The sequence below is a fragment of the Grammomys surdaster genome, unplaced genomic scaffold (assembly GCF_004785775.1).
Source record: "Grammomys surdaster isolate TR1022 unplaced genomic scaffold, NIH_TR_1.0 721, whole genome shotgun sequence".
In the NCBI taxonomy this organism is placed as follows: domain Eukaryota; kingdom Metazoa; phylum Chordata; class Mammalia; order Rodentia; family Muridae; genus Grammomys; species Grammomys surdaster.
This window is the reverse complement of record NW_021605140.1, coordinates 91,339-114,507: the sequence shown is the minus strand read 5'-3', so window position 1 is coordinate 114,507 and position 23,169 is coordinate 91,339. Positions and strand designations below refer to the sequence as shown.

Sequence of the window (23,169 nt, the reverse complement as noted above, 5' to 3'; positions counted from 1 at the left end):
AAGTCAAATGGCATCTCTGGCCCTGATTTCTCTCATCTGCCAAGTGGGAGGTAGCACTGAGCAGTTACTGTGAGGAATGACTGAGATAGCGGACATGGCGCACTCAGCAGAGAACACAAAGGGCCATTCGCACAGGCTCAGCCGTGCTGCAGACATTCTTGTCAGGCACATGTTCTAGGGGAGCCACAAGTGAGCTACAGATTATGAGTGCGTCTTCCATGCCACACAACTACCGGGCTTCTACAAGGCCTTTTTCTTCTGACTCTCAGACACAGAAACACAGTATGTGCATGCATGCATGTGTATATAAATAAATATATATCTATTTATAAAACATGCCTGCATATAGTACGTGTATATACATATAAATACAAACAAATATATTTTTGCAATGGAAAAATAAATTGCAGTCTGAATCAGGCTGTCCACAAGCTACGTAACCTTCAGCCCCAGTTCGCTTAGCTGTAAAGTGAGACTCACAATAGTCCTTACCAAACACAGGGTTAACACCCAAGTAAGTGAAGCACACGAAGTATCTGGTCTATGACCATGAGGGTCACCATGGTCCAGCTATCCTCCCCCACACCCCCCAAGCTTTGCCCAGACTTCCAGCTCTGCCCTTGGAGAGCAAAGGTGGAGGTCACTTACCGCCTCATTGGCCTGTAGTGTCTGTGTCGCCTTGACAGCGGCGGCCCGCCGGCTGCGCTCTGCTCGGCCCTCCTCCTGCTCTCCCTTCTCCTGGGTGTCTGGCACCTCCTCCTCCCCCTCCTTCTTGGGTTCTTTCACTTCCCTCTTGGGCTCCAGCCTCTCTTCACTTGGGGACTCTCTTCTGGGAGGTGGCACCCTTGGGAACTTCTGAGAAGTCTATGGGGGACAAGGATGATCTCTGTCATCCCAGAGTAAAGACTCTGATCCAGGCTCCCGAGCACCTGCTGGGTCCGCAGTCCTGTCCTGGCCCAGTCTAGCCTCTTGTACTAGGACTCTGTCATAAGTCATCGCTTTCCTATGGCCAGCTGGCCTGGAAAAGGATCATAGTCCTGACCCTGGGTGCCCTCAGGGTGAGACTGAGCCAGGAGTATGGAGGGAGTTTGCCAGGACCCACAAACCACCTGGCTTCCTGGAGAGATGCCCAGAATCTTTTGAGCACTCTTCAGACAGAGTGACCTCGTGTGTCAGGCAGGAGGTCTGTGATACTTTCTGTATTTCTATACCCTATCTGCAATACAGGAACCAAACTACTCCCTGATCTCAAAGCAGAATGCCACCAAGTCTTGACTTGTAACCTAGAGACAATGTCAAGAGGATTCATGGGAGCAAAATTAAATCACAGAGTCTTTCAAAGACCAAGTCAGGGTTGGTGTTAATGTGCCTCTTCCCTAGACTCGATAATCTGTCTAAAAGAGAAGCCAGCCCTGTCTCAGTGTCCTGGCAGGCAACAGCAGCATGTAGCTGGCATTTAGTAACAGTGTTTGGTTTTCATGTGTACTTATTTTTCCCAGTACCTTCTATTTATAGGCAACAATACTGGTTTCTATTTATGATTGTAATATAAAGCTTCCCTTTTGAGAAAAAAAAAATGAGCCGACTCAAAAAAAATTAATAATAAAAGTTGTGTGGGACGTGACAGAAGCTGTAGTTGTGGTGTGTGTTAACGCACAGACAAAGCAGAAATGATAAAGATGGTATAAAAGCTGGAGCCCAGAAGTGGCCTTGGTGGTCGGCTGGGAGGAGGCAGTGAGACGAAGCTGTGGTGCCGACTCTCCAGTGTTCTACAGTCAGCATCGTTCCTACAACCCGGACAGTTCATACTGGAGAGCTCAAAAGGGCCATGGCCTGGGCCACCAGCTCCCACGAGCTGTCAGGGATCTGCTCTCCTCTGTCAACCCTGTATAAACTCAGGCTTCCAGTCAGGTCCTGGCCCAAGTGTTACCCAGAGTGAGGCAGCGGAGTCGGGGAAGGACTCACCTTAACGTCCACCTCAACTTCCTCTTGGCCTGACTTCTCGTCACCGGTATCCAGGTCGCCGAAGGTGAGCGTCCCATTGCGGCCAATTTTCACCTGTTTCTTGTAGGTGTAGTAGAACTCCACACACTGGGCCACGGTCTTGGTCTGGATCTGAGTTAAAGCCAAAACAGAAGTCAGGGGGAGCGGATGTGGCTCACCTTTCTCATCACAGCGTGTTCCCCTTAGCCTCTGGCAAAAAAACTAAACCCCAAACCCCAATTCTCAATTCAATGCCTGTTCCACAGTGAATCTCTGACCAATGCAATTAATCCAGGCTTCTGCACCGTTTCAATGAGGAACGCCAAAGGACCAGAATTTCTGGGTAGATTTGACTGTGGACTAGATATTAGAGGGTTGTGACCTAGGAGAGCCCCAGTACAAGAGGCTGCACTGGGCCAGAGGGGATCAGGAGCCCTGGCTGTCAGAATCTGTACCGCAGCAGTGTAACTAAACTCATTCTTATTCTTCACACTTCTTGGACGCTCTCCTGGCTCCTCCTGGAGTCCCCAGTGAAAGGGGCCTCATCATCCTCGTTTCTGCTTTTCAATGTAAGCAGTAAGTGACGTGACGTCTGAACCACAGACCATCCCCACGGGCCTCTCAATGTGCCTTTACAGTGCTTGCCAACGCTTAGAGAAGTTTGATTTGAAAAGAACCCTCCTGCCCCTGTGCTAGGCATTCAATATAAGGCCTTGCACATGGCCAGGCAAATGTTTACCATTAAATAGTGCTTCTAATCCTACCTGCCCCCATTTTAAATTTTGAGACAGAGTCTCACTAAGTTATCTAAGGCTGGCCTTAAACTCACTTTAGTAGCCCAGGCTGGCTTTGAACTTGCAATCCTCCTACCTCACCGTCCCCCTAAATAGCTATAATTACAGGCCTAGACATCCAGGCTCAGCTATAGTTTACTTTAAATGATTTGGTGAAACAGAAGCGGGAAGAAGAGATAGCTCTGTGTGTTTCATGGATCTGTATTTAGATGCACACAGAGAACGAGAAGAAAACGAGACAAACGGTAAAACTGGTAAGCCTCAGCGAGGCATTAATTAATGAGTGGTCCTGGAATTACTCTTCTCTATTTTCTATACATTTGAAAATTTTCAAACTAAAGTATCTGGGCATCTTCCACATCCAAAGCCAGCGCCAATACAGCAGTGCAAAACCCCCTTCATCACTCAGGGAGAACAGATCCACTCCTCTCCAGGGAGCAGTGCCAAATAAGGAAGAGAAATGTCACAGTGTCATCATGTTTAAGAGGATTTAGGGAAAGCCCAGAGAGGAAGCAGAAGGCCCTCGCCTTGCTAACTGCCACCAAAGGGCTGCACGTCCTAAGGCTAGTCCCCCCGACCTTCGTAATTTCTGTTTTTCCATGTGTGCCGAGTAAGTGATGTGATGGTTCACTGGGTTTGGTTGAGGCAATAATACACTCCCATATAAGGACCGTTTTCTCTTGCCTCCTCTATTTGCCCGCTAGGTTCAGCCATATCTAGGCCTAAAGTCCCGAGAGCTCAGAAGTCACTGGAGGATCCTCTGTGCAGCTGTGGTTTATCAAGCTCTCTCTGTAGCTACGGATTAACAGTGATCTAACCACAGTGATGGGGCCCGAACTCAGGCACACTCAACAGGCACCCTGCCACCTGGCCACTTGCTGAGTGACCACAGGACCCCTCACTCGCCCCTACTCACCAGCTTCTGCACCAGGAAGAAGTCCTTCTTATAGATGGCAATGCCCTTGTTGAACAGCTTCCGCTCAGCCATCTTCCACTGGTCAGAGCCTGGAGAGCAGACAGGGGGCCAGGCTGTGAATCGGGCAGGAAAGTGGACACCCTCACCACTAGGCGTGAGCCCATGCTCATCTACTTTGGTTATGTACTAGCAGTCCCTTGGAGCCTCACTCTCCTTGCTTGTCAGGTGTGGATGGACATCAGAACCTGTCTTTCCAGACATGAAAGCTGTAAGGTGGGAACAGCCTTTTGGGGCTCTCCCTGGTACAGACAAAAGGGAACCTAACAGAGGTTCAGCAACAGTGGCTACTGGGATCCCATGACTGTGTTAATGCTTCTCTTACAGTACAGCATCCGGAATAAGGCAAGCACTGTAAGGCTAAGTTCCAGGTACCTGATATCAGTTTGGATTGCATTCTCTAGGACTGACCTTTGTACCTGTGACTAGGGCTTCCCCCCCAGCCCCCACCTCTGCCTGGAATGCCTACCCACTTCCCCTCAAGAGCATGGGGAGCCCCAAGAGAATGATCTGGCTTTGATATTAGTTTCCTTGCTCTGACTGTTGGCTGACTCCGTCCCAACTCCCATTCAGGACTGTGACCCAGCACCAAGCAGGGCCCCACGGATGCTGGACAGCCTTGAGGCTCAGGCCCACCTGTGTAGTGATATGTTGCCAGTGGGTGATTGTGAGGCCGCAGGGGCTTCTTCAGTAGCAGCTTGTTGAGTGCCTCCTGGAGGGGAAGAGAGGGCAGTCAGGAAGCTGGGGAGAGTCGTAGTGATGGATGAGTACCCCAGGCCTGAGAACATGTCGAGGGCTTCCTCCAGTGTCTGGTAGAGCAGGCACTTACTCTTGCCTGGCCTAACTGCTAGGAGCCAGGGCATGTGGGAGGATGGCAAAGACCACAGGAAGAGGGCTGCAGAGGACTCAGGTCGTAAGACCACTGCAGGAATCCTTTAGGGGAACCACAGCCATCAAAGCAAGTAGTCTGAACAGAGAATGCCTGCGGTGACAATCCTGTCTGAGAGTGGGGGAATCTACCCATCTGGAATCAGGGACTGGGTTCAAGAGTAGGACCTCACACACCTAGCCAGGGTTTGAGACTAGAGTCCCCTTAGGCCAAACTCCAATAGCCTCTTCAGACCCCTCGTAGCTACCTCAAATCACCATGCCAGGTCATTCCGTACTGAGGAGGCCAAGGCAAGGTAGACAGTCATGATTGGGGGTGGGGGTGGAAGAGGGTTAAGAGAAAAAAAAATAAAAATAAAATAAAAGAAACACACACACTCCCATTGAAACATATGTGAAAGAGCAAGTATAAATTAATAAAATTTTATACCACCAAGTCTGGTTCTGGCAGCAGGTAGGGAGAAACCTGTTCCTGCTTTATTAAAGGAACCATCCCCCTACCCCCGAATTTCACGAGGCTTTCTTACCAGGATGTCCCCTCTAGACTCGTGCAGATAGTGCAGGGCCAGTTCCTGGTTGGTGCCAGCCCCAGGGAAAATGCTTGAACAGGCAGCCGTCAGCAGGTCATCCACTGGACTCACCAGAAGCATTGGGAGAACAGGAAGTCATGTTAGGGCTGGATCCTACGGGACCCAGCCCGCCCATCTGCCCTCCAGCCCACCATGCCCTGTTCCCTGGAGAGCTCTCCTTACCTTGCCTCTGCTTCTCCCAGCTGCTCTCCAGATGCTCCCACGGCTGCCACACCAAGTCAGCCTTATGGGGGTCAGAAGCTGCCAGCGCTCGGTCTCTCATCATGGGGATTTCTGCTTGGAACCGGGTACCAACGTTGATTCGTCTGCAGGGGCGGAAGGGCAGGGAGTGAGGCCTCACTTTGTGGGGACAGAGAACCTGACTTTCTCCCTAGGATGGGAAGAAAATGGTACAGTTGGCAGATGCAGAATGCGGTAAAGCCTTAGCTGGGTGGAGGGAATCTGGCTTCTGGGAGCCAGTGAGGACAGCCTGGCTCAGGGCATGACCAGAAGGGCAAGACTCCATATTTTTTTGTTTTGTTTTGTTTTTTGAGACAGGGTTTCTCTGTGTAGCCTTGGCTGTCCTGGAACTCACTCTGTAGACCAGGCTAGCCTCGAACTCTCAAACTCAGAAATCCGCCTGCCTCTGCCTCCCAAGTGCTGGGATTAAAGGCGTGCGCCACCACTGCCCCGCAAGACTCCATATTTACCAGATAAAGAGAGACTCTTGGGCCCTCCCACCCAGCTCGCCTCATGACAAATTCAAGCTAGCTTGGTCCTTCCCTTTCCTCTCTTTGCATCGTCCACACAAAGACTGGCAGGAGAGAGCCCAGGACTGAAGTCCAGAGACTCTGTGAAGTCAGCGGCTCTATTATGGCCGCCACAGAACCCTCCCCTTGCTCCCAAAGCTAATCTGCAATGCATTAGGCCCGCCTGGGCACCCATACGCCATAGGCCTGGGGAAGGGCTGCACTTACGGTTCGATGCTCACAGGAGTGGCCTCCCCCATCACAGAGAGGACGGGCGGGGTGACTTCAGAACTATCTATGGGCAAAGAGCAAATTGGTAAATGGCCCCTTCCTCCCTTCAGGAAAACACTCCTGTCCTAGATGGCTGTCCTGCATGCAAGAGTCACAGTGGTGACTCACTGAGTACATTCGGAACTCAGGCACCCTTTGTCCTTGCTCTGCAACCTGATGACTGTGCAACTCCGGCCCTGTATTAAACATGTGAGTACCTCAGTTTTCACATCTGCAAAAGGGGTTATTTCTTCTCTGTCTCCCGGGGGTAATGAGATTTCTGATCTAATTAAGAGCCTGGCACTCCACCTCCACAACTATCAGCTATCAGTGTTAGCAGGACCACCAGAACCCAGCTCCAGCTTCCAGGAGCTCCCTCTCTGCGCATGCTTCTGTATAGAACTATCCTTTACTTTTGTTTTATTCTATCACAGAAGCGTACCAGGGAGATGGTAAAGGTCTTTATAATTATCTTTTCATCTTCTCTCTGGATTTTTTTTTTTTTGTCTCATTTTCCTCCAACTTAAACTTAAAGCCCGACTGGATGAAGACACTCCCTTAATCAAAACAAAACAGACAAAACCTCTGTTGCCGTCCCCTGCAATGTGAGGCTAAGTGTGAACCCGTAAGCTGTTTTGGGCAGTTCCTCGTGTCTGTACCTCCCTCCCCATGGCCTAGGCTCTCACCCCTACCTCATGGCCCTCGCTCCCCTGCTCAGCCCCACGCCATGCCTGCTGTCTGCCCCTCCCACTCTCCAGTTCCAGCTCAGCTCTGGCTCCACCCTCTCTCAAATTCTTTCCTTATCTATCCAGGCTTCTGAAGGTTAGAAACTTGGTGCTCGGACCTCTGCCTTTCTGTTTCCCAAGTTTTCTTGTCAATTCCCTAATAATCCCGCCCTGCACGTTCTTTAGACTAGATAACAGTACCCATACATTCTTGGAGCCTACCCGGGATCCAATTCGAGGTTTTACACCCAACGCTCAGTAAACGCTTGTTGGGTACACTGACTGACATCTTGTTGGCTCTGGCCCGTGATTTCCAGCACAAACTAAGCCAGGGAGAGGAACTTCCCAGGTAAGCAAAACCCATGTTTGACATCACAGGGCAATTTCCATCCACAAACACCAGGAGGCACCAGAGAACTACACCATGGGTGATATCTGGGGTCAGAGGTTAACTGGGAGAAGACTGAAGAGAAGATGCCATACCTCTGTAAGGGATCAAGTGATCCCACTTTCCAAGGAACGGAACCCCTTTGTAACATGGACATTTTTAAGCCTCACAACGCCCAGGTCTGCTCTTGACCAGAATGTCTCAACAGGCCCAGGAGAGTAAGTCAACCAGCTACTGTGAACAATGCTAACGTAACCAGTCCCTACTACAGCCCAAGGAGGCAGCTAATGGATTGAATCCTAAGAAACTGCTGTTTGTGGATCTGCTGAGTATCAGTAACGCCATCATCAGCCAAGCATGACTAATCAAACCCCGATCCTTGAATCCTGAAGGAACTGAGGTCTGAGCAGTTGGACTTGTGGATGTGACACCCCATCAGTGGACTGGGGCTCAGAATCCAAACAGGAGGACCGACCATGCATCACCCCACCCCCTCGGGGGAGACAGCAGAGTTCTTCCTCCAGCCCCCAGAACCCGCAGACAGAACTGTCTCTCTACACGCACCCCCACCACTACCAGGCTCACTCACTGGAGCGGAGCAGGGTTCGATGGGCACTCTTTGGCGTGATAGGCGGAGGGGCCGGGACGCTGCTGGATGATATGATGGCATTGAAGTAGAGGCCAGAGCCTTCCCGCACGGGGCTGAGAATGGGCGGCGGTGTGTAAGGGGGCAGCTCGAAGCTCCGCTCAGAGGGGTGGTCAGCAAGGCGCACAGGAGAGCGCAGGTGGCTCTGGTAGGGGGTGATGTTGGAGTAGACAGGAGGGGGGATGAAGGTGCCCGCCTTGTTGGGGATGATGAGAGGCTCCGGCCGTGGCCGCTGCTTTGGTTTCCGCATGGAAGGTTCCCCCTCCAACTTGACATTCAGGTCTTCAGCCTGGAGAAGGAAACAAAAGGAAGGGGCTCAGCCTCCTGTGCCCCCAGAAACCTGTAGTCTTGGAAGACGAGAAAGCCCCAGAGCTCAGCCTACTGTCTCCACCAGGCAGAGACACAGGCTAGCAAACTTCCCGTGAGGCCAGAGAAAGTGGCTTAGGTTGAGGAAGCTGTCTGTTCTACTTTTACTTTTGTTTAAATGAGAGAGAGAGAGAGAGAGAGAGAGAGAGAAGAGGAATCAATCCTGTCAGAATCTAGAAAGGGTTCTTAGTCTTAGTTATAAACTTGGGTTCTGGGCCATAGCATCCAGTCACACTGCTAAGCACGCAGTAGGAAGGAGAGTCCAGTCGGGAAGAGCCATGTGCTCAACTGCTCAGCCAGGCTCTGCTGACTTTGCCAGCCATTTAAAATGATACTTCCCATGCATATCTTTACCTCTTTTTTAAGAGACTGAATTCATTTTTTTAAAGATTATTTTATGTATATGAGCCTTTCCTATGCTGGGCAAGCACTCCACTACATTACGGAGCAAAATCTCCAACCCACAGCATCTCTCCCTCTACCCTGACGTTCAGATCCTTGGCCTAGAGAGGGCAACAGAGGACAGGTGGTCCAGCCTCCTGGATAGCAATATGTGCGGATATTTGGAAATCAATCCTCCGTGGTTGCAGTAATGTTTCTGTCATTACTGAAATCCAGATTCTTTATGGATGGACGCCTGCATTGTACACGAAAACCTAAGCTGTGGAACAGTATTAGATCTGCAACTAACCCACCCATGTTGTCAGAGGTTGGCCTTCCTAGCTCACCTTCTATATGGTATGCCTTATGAGCCTCTACACTGAGCAGAAAGCAGGGCCATCAAGAAATAGCCTTTCTCAGTCTATGTTAACACTCTCCAAGGGGACACCTACAGCATCTCTGGGCACATGGTAAACAAAGGTCGGTCAAGTTGACTTGAGGATGCCATAGGCTTTCCCCCTTCAAGGATCCAGCTCCTTCAACACATCCAGCCAAGGGGGCTCCCCTTCTGAGGCCCTTGCATGACCTTTTCCTTCCTATATGTAATCATGTCCCTTCTACGAATTAGGACAAACCAAGTACGTTCACTCCTCTCTGCCTTTAGGGAACAGCATGACCACCCGGAGAAACAGCAGTGGAGCCATGCTGCTTGGGTTTGTCAACTTGGCATAAACCAAACACAGCTAAGAGGAGGGGCTCTCAGTTGAGAAACTGCCTCCATTAGATTGGCCTGAGGACAAGCCTGTGGGAGCATCTTCGTAATTTCTAATTGATGGAGGAGGCCCAGGCCACTGTGGGCAGTCCTGCCCCTGGCCAGGTGGTCCTGGGTTCTATAAGAAGGCAGGCTGAGGCCGGGCGGTGGTGGCGCACGCCTTTAATCCCAGCACTTGGGAGGCAGAGGCAGGTGGATTTCTGAGTTCGAGGCCAGCCTGATCTACAGAATGAGTTCCAGGACAGCCAGGGCTACACAGAGAAACCCTGTCTCGAAAAACCAAAAAAAAAAAAGAAGGCAGGCTGAGTGAGTCATGATGAACAAGTCAGTGAGCAGCACTCTTCGATGACCTCTGCATCAGCTCCTGCCTCCAGGTTCCTGCCTGAGTTCCTGTCCTACTTCCCCCATGTACAGCTGTAAACTATAGGATGAAATAAACTCTTTCCTCCACAGGTTGCCTTTGGTCTTGGTGCTTATCACAGCAACAGAAAACTAACTACATCTGAAGCTAAAGGCCTCCCCCTTGTGCCAGACAATCCCATACAAAACCAGTTCCAACTATTTATAGGTAAGAGATTTAAACTGTTCTGAGTATTTTTGACCTTTCAAGTTGTGTTAATGCTATTGAGACTATTTTAAAAAGAAAGGAGTGAGGGAGGAGGAAGACAGGAAGGAAGGAAGGAAGGAAGGAAGGAAGGAAGGAAGGAAGGAAGGAAGGAGAAGGAAGGAAGGGAGAGAGGGAGGGAAGAAGGAAGGAAGGAAGGAAGGGAAAGACAGGAAGGAAGGAAGGAAGGAAGACAGGAAGGAAGGAAGGAAGGAAGGAAGACAGGAAGGAAAGAAGGAAGGAAGGAAGGAAGACAGGAAGGAAAGAAGGTAGAAAGGAAGGAAGGAAGGAAGACAGGAAGGAAGACAGGGTCAGCAGGCAGGCAGGCAGGCAAATAGACCATACGTATGCATTCTAATGCAAGCCAAACATATTTATGAATGAAATGTTACAGTGTGAAATGCACCTCAGAATAACTGAGTGCCCTGAGAGTACAGATGAAGTAAGGTCGGCTGTATTCTGGTAGAATTACGAGAACTGGGTGATGACTAAGCATTCATTCACTAGACCCTTCTGTTTTTATGAACTGGAAATGTCTACAATACAAAGAAACATACTAAATAAACAAATAATATAACACACACATACACACAGAACAAGACCCCAGAAAGCAGACAGTTTGGGGCTAACTATCCTGCAGTATCTCTCAGTAATCTTGGAGCCCTCTGGTATATGTAAACCCCTCAAAGACAAAGACTCGGAAGATGTAATGTAGGGTCAGCTCTGCCATTAGCTGGCCATCTGACCTCAGGTGAGTGCTAAGGTTTGCAGCGGTGTGAGGTTTGGTGATGGGAACAGAACCTGAGACCTACACATGTTAGGCAAGTGCCCTTCCATTAAGCTACCGACCCCCCAGTGCTACGGTTCAATAGCATTTGCACCCCAAGCATACACTCATGTGACAGTTTAATCCTTAAAGCCTGATGTCAACAGTATAAAGAAGGTGGAAACTTAAGTCTGGATGATATTTAGAGGCAGGGAGGTGACTGGCGAGGTTGACATAGGTCATCAGAGTGGAGTCGCCATTGTCGAATCCTGTGTGGCCTCAGAAGAGTATAGACACAGACAGACAGACACATGTGGTCCCTATCTTTCTCCCCTGTGAAGCTCTTCAGTTATCTTGGATCTCTGCCTGTCTACCTGCAGGATGGTTATCACCAGAAAAGGCCCCTGGGCTTTGTAGAACAGCCAAACTAACCCTCTTCATTATGTTAGCCTGCCTTGGGTGTTCTGTTAAGAGTGAGGAAAAGCAGACTAATGCAGTCTCTTGACTTTTCTGGACCTGTTTCCTCACGTATGAAATGGAGACGCCAACTATGTAGTTGCTCTGGTTCCTTCCTACCCTCTGTCAAGACAAGCTGCCAGGCCTCAACTTCCAGCCTCTAAATACACTTTCCCCCAACCACAAAGAAGACCTCAGAGAGCTGACAAGCTTGAATTTATTACCTCACAATAATCTCGAACGCCCTGTCTCTTCCCTATTATAGAGAACAAGCATGCAGGCCAGCTCTTCAACAGAATAAACAGGAAATCTGAACTGAATAGAAAAAAAAAATTCCCCCGAAGATATCAGAACAAACAGCTTGACAAAGAATTAAAGACCCAAGACCTGAGGTGGATGTGGGGTCAAACTGGCAAACCCGGCATCTCAGCTGCCTTAAGCCTGCAGGTGAATGCTATTTAAGGGCTAGTTTGACAGCTTCAAGAACTACCAGAATAAAAACTGTGGCTCAGAATAACAGTGGCAAACAAGCTTGTCCTTCCTTACAGGGAAGAATGCTTAAATCACCTCATCTGTTTCTGATTAAGTAAACATGACTCAGGATTGCTAGGGCCCTTTGCTGCCCAGCAAAAGTCAAGATGAATGCTCTTGGGCAGAAGAGACTCGGAGAGACACACACAGACAGGCACACCCACTGGCTTTTCAGGTAAATTTTAACAACTGGCCATGAAGTCACGGCTTCAGATCTAGCAAATAAAATGCCATATAAAGATGAATTCTTCTAGAAGGCGGAAAGATGTTACAGACAGCTTTAATGTCCAAGGTGTGAAGGTGTTCTTCAATAGGTCTGAGCACTATTGAAGAAAAAAAGTGATTTCACAGAAAAGTAAGCATGGCTTAGCTAGGAATGGCTTGGTGGGGAAAGTGCTGGGCATGCAAACATAAGGGCATGAGTTTGGATCCTCAGAACTCATGTAAAAAAGCCAGATGTGGGGGCAAACATCTGTAATCCCAAGGCTTGGGAGGTGAGACTGCAGGATCCCTGGGGCCTGCTCGCCAGCCAGTCTAGCTGAGCATCAAGTGTCAGGTTCAGTGACAGCCCATCTAAAAATCTCTAGTAGAGTGTAACTGAGAAAGACAGCTAACACATCCTCTGGCCATCATAGGCACACATACACAAGCGTGCACATCTGTACACACGTGCACACATGTACACTAACACACAAGTGCTGGAGTTAATTATCCATTTTCAAGATATACAGTATCTTGAATAGAGAAAACAAAAAACAAACAAGCAAAGCAAAGCAGTAACAGGGGTCTGGAGAGGTGGCTCTTCCAGAGGATCCAGGTTCAATTCCCAGTACCCACATGGTGACTCACAACTAACTCACTCCAGTCCCGAGGGAACTGATACCCTCTTCCAGCCTTGAAGGGCACCAGGCCCACATGTGGTACATAAACACACACCCATTCACATAAACAACAGACAAGCAAGCAAGTAAGCCTAAGAAGAGGGAACACAACAGCGGCAGCAGTCATTCGGTGGTAGTGGTTAACCCCAACACTCGAGGCAGGAGATCTCTGTGAGTTCAAGGCCAGCCTGGTCTACAGAGCTAGTTCCAGAACAGTCAAGACTACACAAAGAAATCATACCTCAAAACAAACAAACAAACAAACAAACAAACAAACAGCAGCAGCCACCATATTAAGAGTATCTTTGTGTTGGGAGTTGGTGCTAATTGAACTAGCTTCCACTGCACAATCCCAACTTTGCCTGCTAAAGCAGCTCTAGCTGGGTAGACAGCTGGGCAAGTAAAGCACCTGCCCGGTAAATGTGGGGACCAGAGGGCGGATCCCCGGCACCCAGAAAAAGTCCAGCAGCCGCGGCATCTCTGCCTATAACCCCAGCACTCCTATGGCAAGATAGAAAGTGGAGACAGAGAACCCTGGGAAGCCAGAGAGCCAACCAGCCCGAGGACACTCACAGCTGCAAACCGGGAGACTATGGCAGTCAAGTGGGAGGAGCACACACACACACACACACTCCCAAAAATAAAGTGGATGTTTTTGTTTTGTTTTGAAGACAACAAACAAACAAACAGTAACAAAAAAAGTAGAGGGGTGGGGGGCAGAGAAAATTATTGTAAAGTCAAAGCCAACCTAAGGTGTCATGTTTTCCTTTGAGACAGGTGCCCTCTATAAAGTCCAGGTTGACCTAAAACTACGAGACCAGGATGGCCTGAGATCCACCTGCCTCTGCCTCCCAAGCTCAGGAATTAAAGGGGTGCACCACCATGTCCAGCTGACACTCAGACATCTTGCATATAGAGTATGATGCCGTGATTTGGCTATGGTTCATCCTCCAAGGGTTCACAGAGCAGAGGCCTGGTCCTCAGCATAGGGCATCAGTTGAATGGTAGAACTTTAAGACACTGGGACTAGCGCAGGTAGTCAAACCAGGAGCACGGCCTTTGGAAGACACTGCTGCTGCTTAAGAACTGAGTGAGCTACCAAGAAAGCAAGCAGGCTAGAGAGATGGCTCAGAGGTTAAGAGTACAGTCTGCTCTTCCAGAGGTCCTGAGTTCAATTCCCAGCCACCACATGGTAGTTCAGAACCATCTGTAATGAGATCTGGTGCCCTCTTCTGGCCTGCAGTCATACATGCAGGCAGAACACTGTATACATAATAAATAAATCTGTTTAAAACAAAGTTTTTAAAATAAAGCAAGCTGTTAAAACGGACAGCCTTGGTCCTTGAGTCCTCTTGTTTGTATCTGTCTGTGTGTCTGTCATGCTATAAGCTCTACTGTGCAGGGGCCAAGAGGGCCCTTACTAGAGGCCGAGAGCTCAAAGCCATTTAATCTTGGACTTTCAACATTAAAACCATAATCTGGATAAACGTCTTTTTAAACAAGCACCAGCTTGTTATTTTAATAAAGCCACAGACTATGAACTAATATACTTGAAGTTTAATTTAAAAACAACCCGACTGATATACAAGGAAGCACAATATGATCTGAAAATTAGGAAATGGCAGGTGTGCTAGCCGCACACCCGTGATACATACAGGAGGCAGAGGCAGAGGGATCGCTGTGCGTTTGAGGCCAGCAATTTCCAGACAGACAAAAAAAGAAACAGGTAACAAGAAAAAAATGGGAGTTACGATATAAACCCCAAGAACTAGATTTACTCTACACAATAAAATTAAAGGTCAGGGGGTTGAGATTTGCATCAAAAATCTTGAAACTCTGAAAGTAAACCCGGCAGTGAAGCTGGGTCAGTGAGACGGCTCGGTGGGTAAGGCACTGGCCACCAAGCCTGACAGCCCGAGTTCCAGCTAAGAGTCTCACGTGGCGGAAGAACTGTAAGTTGTCCTCTGACCTCCACAGCAACGCCGTGGCACATGCACCTCACGGATGATCAATCAAATAATAAATGCAAAAAAAGTGTTTATAGCTTTAGAATTTTCTATTTATTTATTTTACGTGTATGAGTGTCTCGCCTGCACGTATGTCTGCACCACATACACGCAGTGTCCACGGAAGTCAGAATAGGGCATCGGATCCTCTGAAACTTCAGTTATGGATGGTTATGAGCCACACTGTGAGTGTTGGGAATTAAAGCTGCACCCTCTGGGAGATGGAACAAGTGCTCTTAACCACTGAGTCAACGCTCCAGCCCCAATTTTTTTTAAGTTTAATAATTAGCTAAGCATGGCGGCACACACCTAAAATCCTAACAGATGTGAGGCAGAAACAGATGGATCTCTGTGAGTTCAAGGCCAACCGGGGATCTCATCTTAAAACAAAACAAAACGTGAAATACCTAAAGTCAGCACTGGATAAATGGGTTTAACAGTAGACACAAGTAAAGAGAGAATTAGTGAAATAGATCAGGCTGGAATTCAGAGAGGAAACAGGAAAGACCATGCCACATAGGTGAAATGGTTATATGGTGACGGACTGACAGACATGTAACTGGAGGTCCAGAAGGAAAGGCGAGAGAAAAAGCTCGAAGACTTCAGAAGCATTGTACACTCTAAGCAAACAAACAGCAAAACTTTCAAAAAGTCTAAACAACCAGACCACCTCAAATCTTGAGAGTACAAGATAAAGATATACATTAAAGTAACAGTGCTGGGGCTGGAGGGATGGCTCAGTGGTTAAAAGCACTGACTGTTCTTCCAGAGGTCCTGAGTTCAATTCCCAGCAACCTCACAACCACCTGTAATGGGATCTAATCCCTCTTCTGGTGTGTCTGAAGATAGCTAGAGAAGATAGCTATTTATTTTATATACATAAGATAAATATTAAAACAAAAAAAAAAACAAAACAAAAAAACCACCAACAACACAAAAACCAGTGCCTGGTGGTAGTGGCTCCCATCTTTAATTACAGTCCTTGGGACGCAGAGGCAGGCGGAGCTCTGAGAGTTTCAGCCTGGTCTATGGAGTTCTAGGGCTACAATAGAAACCCTGTCTGGAAACATAAAATAAACAGGAAGACAGAGTGGGATCTTTAAAGTGCCGACAGAACCTAACTACAGACCGAGGACCTATATCACTCAGCAAGGTTATTTATGCTTTATAAAGGAGATCAAAGAAGATACTTTCCAGAAATCAAAAACCAGTAAAATCCATCATCAGCAGACTCACTCCAAAGGAAACACTAATCAAGTTCTTCAAGTAACACACAAACTATCCAAGATGGGAGGTGGACATATGAGGGACACGAAATTAACAGAAATGGCAGATGTCAATGGGTAGCTGGAGTAAATCAAAGAACAACGACGACATATATGTCCTCCGTTGATGACAAATATACAAAAATTAAAATACCTGCCAATGATTCTTCAAGCCAGGAATTGGCAGGAAACGGAGTTAAAACCTTCTAGGAACTTTGTTCTGTCCAGGAAGTGGCAAAAGTCCTTCCTTACATTATACTTCAGTAAGTATATAACTAATAACGCTGTTGTCAGGGGTGACAACCCCAGTCAATTGAAAACACAAGGACACAAAGACACCACACACAGAGACAGACAGACACTCAGCAGTGCATTAACAAAGACAGGATGGCATCACGGAACACTAACAGCAGGTGACAGAACTCAACCTAGGTGTATCAGTAATTACATGAAGCAGAGTTTCTATCTGTGGAGGCTATAAAGGTAGGACTCTCAGGCAGAGAGCAGGGGGCTGGGGCAGAGCGAGGACAGCAAAACTTAAGTTCAGTGAAAACTAGAGATATAAATTCAGTAGCCTATTGGACAACACAATGGCTTTCATTACTGAATTAATTTATTTCTCTTAAATGTCCTCACTACAAAAAATAAGGATAGGAGAAAATGATTATGCTAATTACCTTGGTTTAGCAGTTCTACTACATATATATATATATATATATATATATATACACACACACACATATACATGCATATATACATACACGTATATTTAAAAAACATTGTAGACCATGAATATAATTTTCATTAGTTACAAAAAAAAAAAAGAACTGTAAATTGTACTGATGTGCTTATTAAAAGACAAGGTTATTGAAGAAAAAACAGCAAACCGCAACTATATACTACTTGAAATTATTCCTGAAGGATACAGACAAGTAGCAGTAGAAGGACAGAAAGACATACACTGCCCACAGAGCACCAAAACATACTAAAGATGAAAAGAAACTTCTCTCAGCAAGTCTCATCCTGGGCCAAACATCACACCACTAAAACATCAAAACACCCCAAAGCAGTGACAGAATACAGGAAACACTACCATTACAATCGTACTGCCAGGGTCCATGGTGCTCGGTTCAGAACTGAACACACAAGCAAACATCCCAGAAGCTAGCTAGCTCTAGACCTTCCCTCGGAACCACTGACACCTCCTGACTGGCAACAAAAACAGATCTATATCCTAGATTCTCCCTGACGACCACGACATCAAGTATAAAATTACCTCATGCCCTCTGTGTACTTTAGTGCAAGTTTGATTTGGAAAATAAACACAGTATCTCCCTGATAACTGGGAAGATAGATCAATGGTTAAGAGAATTGCTCTTCCAGAGGTCCAGGATTCCATCCCCAGCACCCACACAGTGGCTCATACCCTCCATAACTACGGTTCCAGAGGATCTGATGAGGATTCCAAGGGTACCACATACTGGGCTGGGCATGGTGATACACATTTTTAATCTCAGCACTCAGAAGGTACAGGCAGGTGGAGATCTGTGGTTCAAGGCCAGCCTGGTCTATATAGTAAGTTCCAGGACATTCAGGACTACATAGAGACCTTGTCTCAGGAAAACAAAACAAAAAAAGAAGGAAAATAGCATCTCCCCGGGTTACTTGACGAATTCTACAGCTTCCTTTGGAGTCTTTGGAACTAGAAGCATGACAGCACTGGAGGAGTTGGGGGACAGCCTCTCATACCTGAGCTGCAGCGTCTGCTCCGGGAACTCGGGTGGACCGCCTGCGCGTTACGATGACTGACGGCTTGTGCTCAGTGGGGTACTGCTCAAGACCCTTCCCATCCTCATCAGCACCTCCAACTTGGGCCATCTCAGTTGGACCCACAGTCCTCACGGGAACAGACACGGGAATGATGAGGGGTACCATCCCACTCTCCTCCCGAGCTCTCTTGGCGGCTACGGCAGGCTCAGAAAACTCCACGCCACACTTGGCAGTTGAGGCCAACACGCTTTTCCGCTTCTCCTCAGAGCCATTGGCATCCTGGATAAGAGGGAGATTGGGGGGATGGCAGTGAAGTTCAAAAGATGAGCCCCTGTTTGCTGGCCTAGGAACCCCATGACCATTTAAGCCAGCAACTCAACCACCTACTGGTGAGTCCCTGACCGCCTGGCCCGAAGCAGCAGATTCCAGGTCGTCATCTGTCCACAGGGGGCTTGCAGATTATTTTATCTAGCCTATGGGGTGTGACATATCACCCACCAAGCATCTCACTGTGGCAAGATGAAGGGAGGGCTTTGCAGCTACTTCCTCACAGATATCTGACCAGAGTGAAGACTCAAAATTCTGCAGCCTCCTGTGCGTCAACCTGGACCCAAGGGCAACAGTGGCTGCAGCTTCTAAGGAAGCAGAGAGTAACTGTTGATCAAACAGGGGGGTGTCTAGCCTGACTATGTGGCTCAGCCTCTTTACAGAAACCTGGGACAGGTCACATCCATACGCTTGCTATCGGGTTTGGGACAAGTTACTTTTGAGCTAGAATAAAATAAAATTAAAAATCCAAGGTTAACATAAGTGTTCAAAGACTGGTTGGTTTTCCTTCCTCTCTGCCTTTAAAAAAAAAAAAAAAAAGAACGTTATTGCAACGTGACTTCCTATTCTCGATTACAGCTAATGCATTTTGACATGCATCAAGTGCAACCACCAGTACACTCAGCACCCCCAGCTCCCAGTCCTCAAGTTCCACAGGGAGAAGCCAACAAGGACTTTCCTGCCCACAACCGATGTGCACAGACACCTCAGCGTCCCGTGGTACAGGTGCCCCAGGCAGGGGTACTCTGAATAAGAGGCTCTGTTCCCCTTAAATAACTGAATAAAACCTGTCCTGTGAGCACCAACCCACCCCGGCAGGTACCGCCCTTTCTCACCTGCAGCGAGGCCAGCTCTACTGCCTTCTGGGCCAAGGTCAGCAAATTAGCCTCCTGGGACGCCCTGCGTCTCCGTCTCGTGCTCTGGATCACCCCACTTCGTATCATCTGTCCACAGTCCCCGAGGCCCCCTGCCCTCGTGACCTCCTCATTACCCATGGCGGGAGCCTCCCGCTCCCGACCATTGGGTGCCAGTCTGTCCCCATCGGCCAGCAGCTGTGACTCCCTCAGTTCTAACGGGAATCCCAGGGCTTCAGGATGAGGCTGCCCCAGGGCGCCCGGTGGTGGCTGCTGCAGAGACCAGTGATGAAGGAACAGATTGCTCGTGGGCTCCTGCCCAGGTTGGGTGCCAGCTCCATCGAGGGAGTTGGAAGGCAGAATCCCCTCCTTGGAGAGCCGGCGGGAGCGACGCGGGAAGGCCATCTGGGGCTGAGGTAGCACGGGCTGTGAAGCAGGGTCCTGAAGGAGGGCCTTGCGCAGTTCTGGGTTCATATCTGGGTTGTGAGGGAAAGGGTACGGGGCCATGCTGCGGTGAGCCAGGTGGGTCTGCCCCAGCGGCCCACCCGGTGCCAGGCCAAAGTCCTGGTGCTGCTGCGAAGGCGGTGGGTGCATTGGGTAGTAGTTCTCAAATAGCTGCATCTGCGGCAGGGCTGCCGGCTGCTGTTGCTGCTTCTGAGGTGGGAAGGAGGTGGGGTTAGAGGGCTGAGGGCCCTGCCGGAAGACCTGGCGGTTCACCTGGTGGCCAAATGCCAGCTGGAAGGGTTGCAAGGGCAGCGACTGGTTTGGGGGTTTCTTGGCTGCATGGAAAGAGTTCAAGGGTGCTTGGGGCCGCCCCACCTCCAGCTGCACCTTCTGAGGCACCATGGGCTGCACTGCGCTTCCATAGTGATCCAGCTGAGGACCCCCGGGTTTGCTCCCCTTCAGTGCCTCAGGGTGGTTATAGTAAGGAGAGACCCCCACACCTGGATGAGGACTCCCTTTGGGTCCACTGTAGAGGGGCAGGTGATTCCACGTGGAGTGGGGTGGGGGCTGGCCAGGTTGTTGCTGCCAGCCACTGTCGCTGATGCCTCCACCTCCTCCACGCTCCAGGCCCCGCCCTGGAGCCATCACAGAGTTGGGCCACTTTACTGAGCTTACTTGGGCCTGCTGGGACAACATGGCTGCCGTGGTCCGCTCTGATCCATATACCACACTGTTCAGCAGAGCCAGGTTGTTGGGAGGAGACAGCTCCACAGGCTGGGTGGTGGAGGCAACCCCTGTAGGACCTTCGTGGGCCCCGTACTGTTCCTCCTTAGCTCTGAGGGACTGTGGTGGAGCCTGCAGGGGTGGTGGCTGTTCCTTGGCAGCTGGCTCCTGGTCCCCAAAAGGACAACGCTTGCGCTTATTCTGAGCCTTGGACTGGGCCTGGAGGTTCATGGTGTGGCCAACTGAGCCTGGCAATGGGGAGTCCTTCAGCAGCTGCCCATCCCTTGAGAGAAGGTCCTGCTGGAAGCCTGGCCCGGGTCCAGTAGCCAGGGAGGGCAGAAGAGAGGCAGAGGAAAACTCAGGAGCCCTCAGGCAAGAGCCAAGAAATGTCCACTGGTCCTTCCTCTTCCAGAGGGGCTCTGGAGCTCAGCTACTCTCCTCGGTCATGATGCTGCACCAGGTCCTGGAGCCTGCAGAAGAAAGAGCAGTGACAGTGTCAGCCACATGACCCCTAGATATGAGCACTAGTGTCCCCCTGCCTCAAGTCGCAGAAGAGCATTGTATATGAGGGCCGGGAATCATGGGGCAGCTGCCAGCAAGGCAGCAGGATCAGGTCTCCTCACTCTGCTTGTCCCACCACCTCCTAGCTAGACTGGAGTCTGCTGCATTCAATTGTGTAACATGTACCCTGTAAAGACACAGCCCGAGGGGCCAAGTGGGGCCGACATGTTGCCTAAGCCCCAAGTTAAACTGGGAAAAGGGAAAGCAAAAATCAAACTAAAAACCTTGTCCTATTAAACTAGGTACTGTGCAGACCGGTCCGGTCCTCCTTACATGGCTGTCTACACAACAGCTCCCGACCCAGAATTTCCATAAGGCCACCATCCCTTCCACTTAAAGACAGAGCAAGTTAGGGGACAGGGACTATTCCCAGCGTGACCCCATTCTCTGTCACACCAGGCTCTAGCAAAGCCCACAGGGCCCAGAGAGTTAGGCTTGCAGCCTTTTATGCTGAAGCATGTAGGTGAGGCCCCACCCCTGGGAAGAGTTGCTGGGTGGGGCTCCGGCTGCCAGAGTCTTTCTCAAACTAGCACAGAACCTGTTTTGCAACCCTGGCTGGATAAGGGCCCAATTTAGTCTAGTAGCTGGTCAGCAGCTGTTGCTGGCTGCCACCTCCTTCCCCGCCGCCGTAGTTCGAGTGGCTGGCCAGAGCAGAGTCTAACTCAGAGATGAAGGGTGCCGAGTTCCAGACCTTAGGCCCTCAAGACTGCCTGTGATGTAAAGTGTTCAGTTTTTTGCTTTACCATATTTTGAGGACGCTGTTGCGGGGATAGGGGCTTCATTCCTGCTAAGCACATGTTGTTGTACAAGTGAGTCAGATTCCCCATCGTCCTCTAGGTTGATATTTAAAATGACTGTTATATTGACCTTGCTACGGAATAGAATCCAGGCCTGCATTTTACAACAGGCATAGCTGCTTGCTTTATCATTAGGTTTTTGTTCTTTCTTCAGATAAAATTTTGTTTATTTGTTTAGTTAAGTTTGTTTTCCTCTGGGAAGTTGGTAAGAGTAGGGGGTATATAGCCCACCTCTTCACCAAGACCCTGGCCCTGGGTCACTAAGGTAGGAAGGATAGAGGTGGGCCAGAATGAATCTGCAGATCCTGGTAGGCTCAGACACTGGATACAAGAGAGATTATGATAGCAGGTGGGGCAGTTCCCAGAAAACCAGCAAAGAACAGACCGAGCGTCATAAGTCCTGCCCACAAGAAGCCCCGCCCACAACTAGCCCCAGTTCCCTCCCAGGCACTTCGCGCTATCTCTGCTCTGCACGTTTCCGCAGCTCCAGCCCCGGCTCCCTCCTGGACTGGCCTGCCTGCCAGCCTGGCTGCCTGACTCACTGGAGGCCCCCTCCCTCTCTTTCACTTTCACCCAGCACCCAGAAGGGGAGCAACTTCCTCCTCCATTTCCTTCCTCAGCTCCTGAGCCTAGCAGACAGCGCGAGCTTTAGCCCAGGAGACAGCGAGCTATAGCCGGTGCACCCCTTTGTTTTCATTTGTGGAAATCGCAGGGACAGAGGGCACTGAGTCACCCTAGCACCAGCAGGAAGGGAAGGATTTGAACAAGCGCCCAGGGCTAGAGAACCTCTTTGAACAAATCTTTCTCTTGCTTTTTAAACCCCCTTTCTTGGGCGGCCAGACCAATTCACAACAGAGAACTGAAAGCCATTCAGAGATGGAAAATCCCCCTGGGGCCTCCATGATGAAGTTGAAGGGTGGGACTGCCCAGACCCAAGCCCGGCAAAACTAGAAATACGTGTGTGTCTGCAGCAAGGCAGAGGGAGGAAGAACCAGTGGGGGAGGAGACAGGACAGAGGGAAGCCCAGCAGGCCACGTGCCTCTAGGGAGCTGCAAGCCAGGGATGCTCACATACACTTGTGCCTGTCGCCTGGGAGCCACAGCATGGGCTTTGGGGGCCTGCAACGGGGGAAGGCCCACGTGGCAGGCAGCCACGGGTGCACATGCAGACATGTTCCTGTCAGAGGGGGCCTAGGCAGGGGACGGGCTATTCAGTGCCTGGTTTGGGGGTTTGGAGGGCATGAGGCGGAGTCTCGGAAGGGAGCTCAGGGATACGGTAGCTTTTGCCCATGGGTGTGTAGGGTGGCAGGGGAGTAAGTCTGAGGGTGGATCAGCTGTTGTGCTTCCTACCCTGCACACCAGGGGAGAGCCCAGCAACTCAGCATACCAAGATAGTGGAGACAGAGACTTGCTCAGAACAAGAGGCTGGTTTGGGGAAAGGTGGAATCACCCCGAAGCTTCCTGCCGCAGAGATCTCCACAACTATGCCCTCCCTGCCCTGCCAAGCAGGAGGCAAACATACGGGCCTGAGAGAAGAGGAAGAGGGAAGGGCCACCTAGGCAGCCAAGCTCTAAGTAGCCCTGATAATAACAATGTAGCCGTCTCGCCTGTGTCAAGAGGATCCGAAGTACTTTGTATTTTTTAAATCCTTGTATCAAGCCCCAATAGTATTTTTTAAATC

General features: G+C 49.6%; 1 protein-coding gene across 2 annotated transcripts in view; it reads right to left on the bottom strand.

Moving 5' to 3' along the window:
* The window catches only part of Elmsan1 (ELM2 and Myb/SANT domain containing 1), a 68,930-nt gene that overhangs the window by 3,466 nt on the left and 42,295 nt on the right, over nt 1-23,169 (bottom strand). For both annotated transcript variants that reach the window (XM_028782146.1, XM_028782147.1), the window contains exons 2-11: nt 18,947-20,601; nt 17,763-18,062; nt 7,929-8,274; nt 6,185-6,251; nt 5,391-5,533; nt 5,166-5,269; nt 4,387-4,462; nt 3,694-3,782; nt 1,966-2,115; nt 649-864 (exon numbers count right to left, since the gene is read on the bottom strand). In XM_028782146.1, coding sequence (XP_028637979.1) covers nt 649-864; nt 1,966-2,115; nt 3,694-3,782; nt 4,387-4,462; nt 5,166-5,269; nt 5,391-5,533; nt 6,185-6,251; nt 7,929-8,274; nt 17,763-18,062; nt 18,947-20,362 — 2,907 coding nt within the window. In that variant the 5' untranslated portion in view covers nt 20,363-20,601. The remainder of the gene's footprint in view (nt 1-648; nt 865-1,965; nt 2,116-3,693; nt 3,783-4,386; nt 4,463-5,165; nt 5,270-5,390; nt 5,534-6,184; nt 6,252-7,928; nt 8,275-17,762; nt 18,063-18,946; nt 20,602-23,169) is intronic.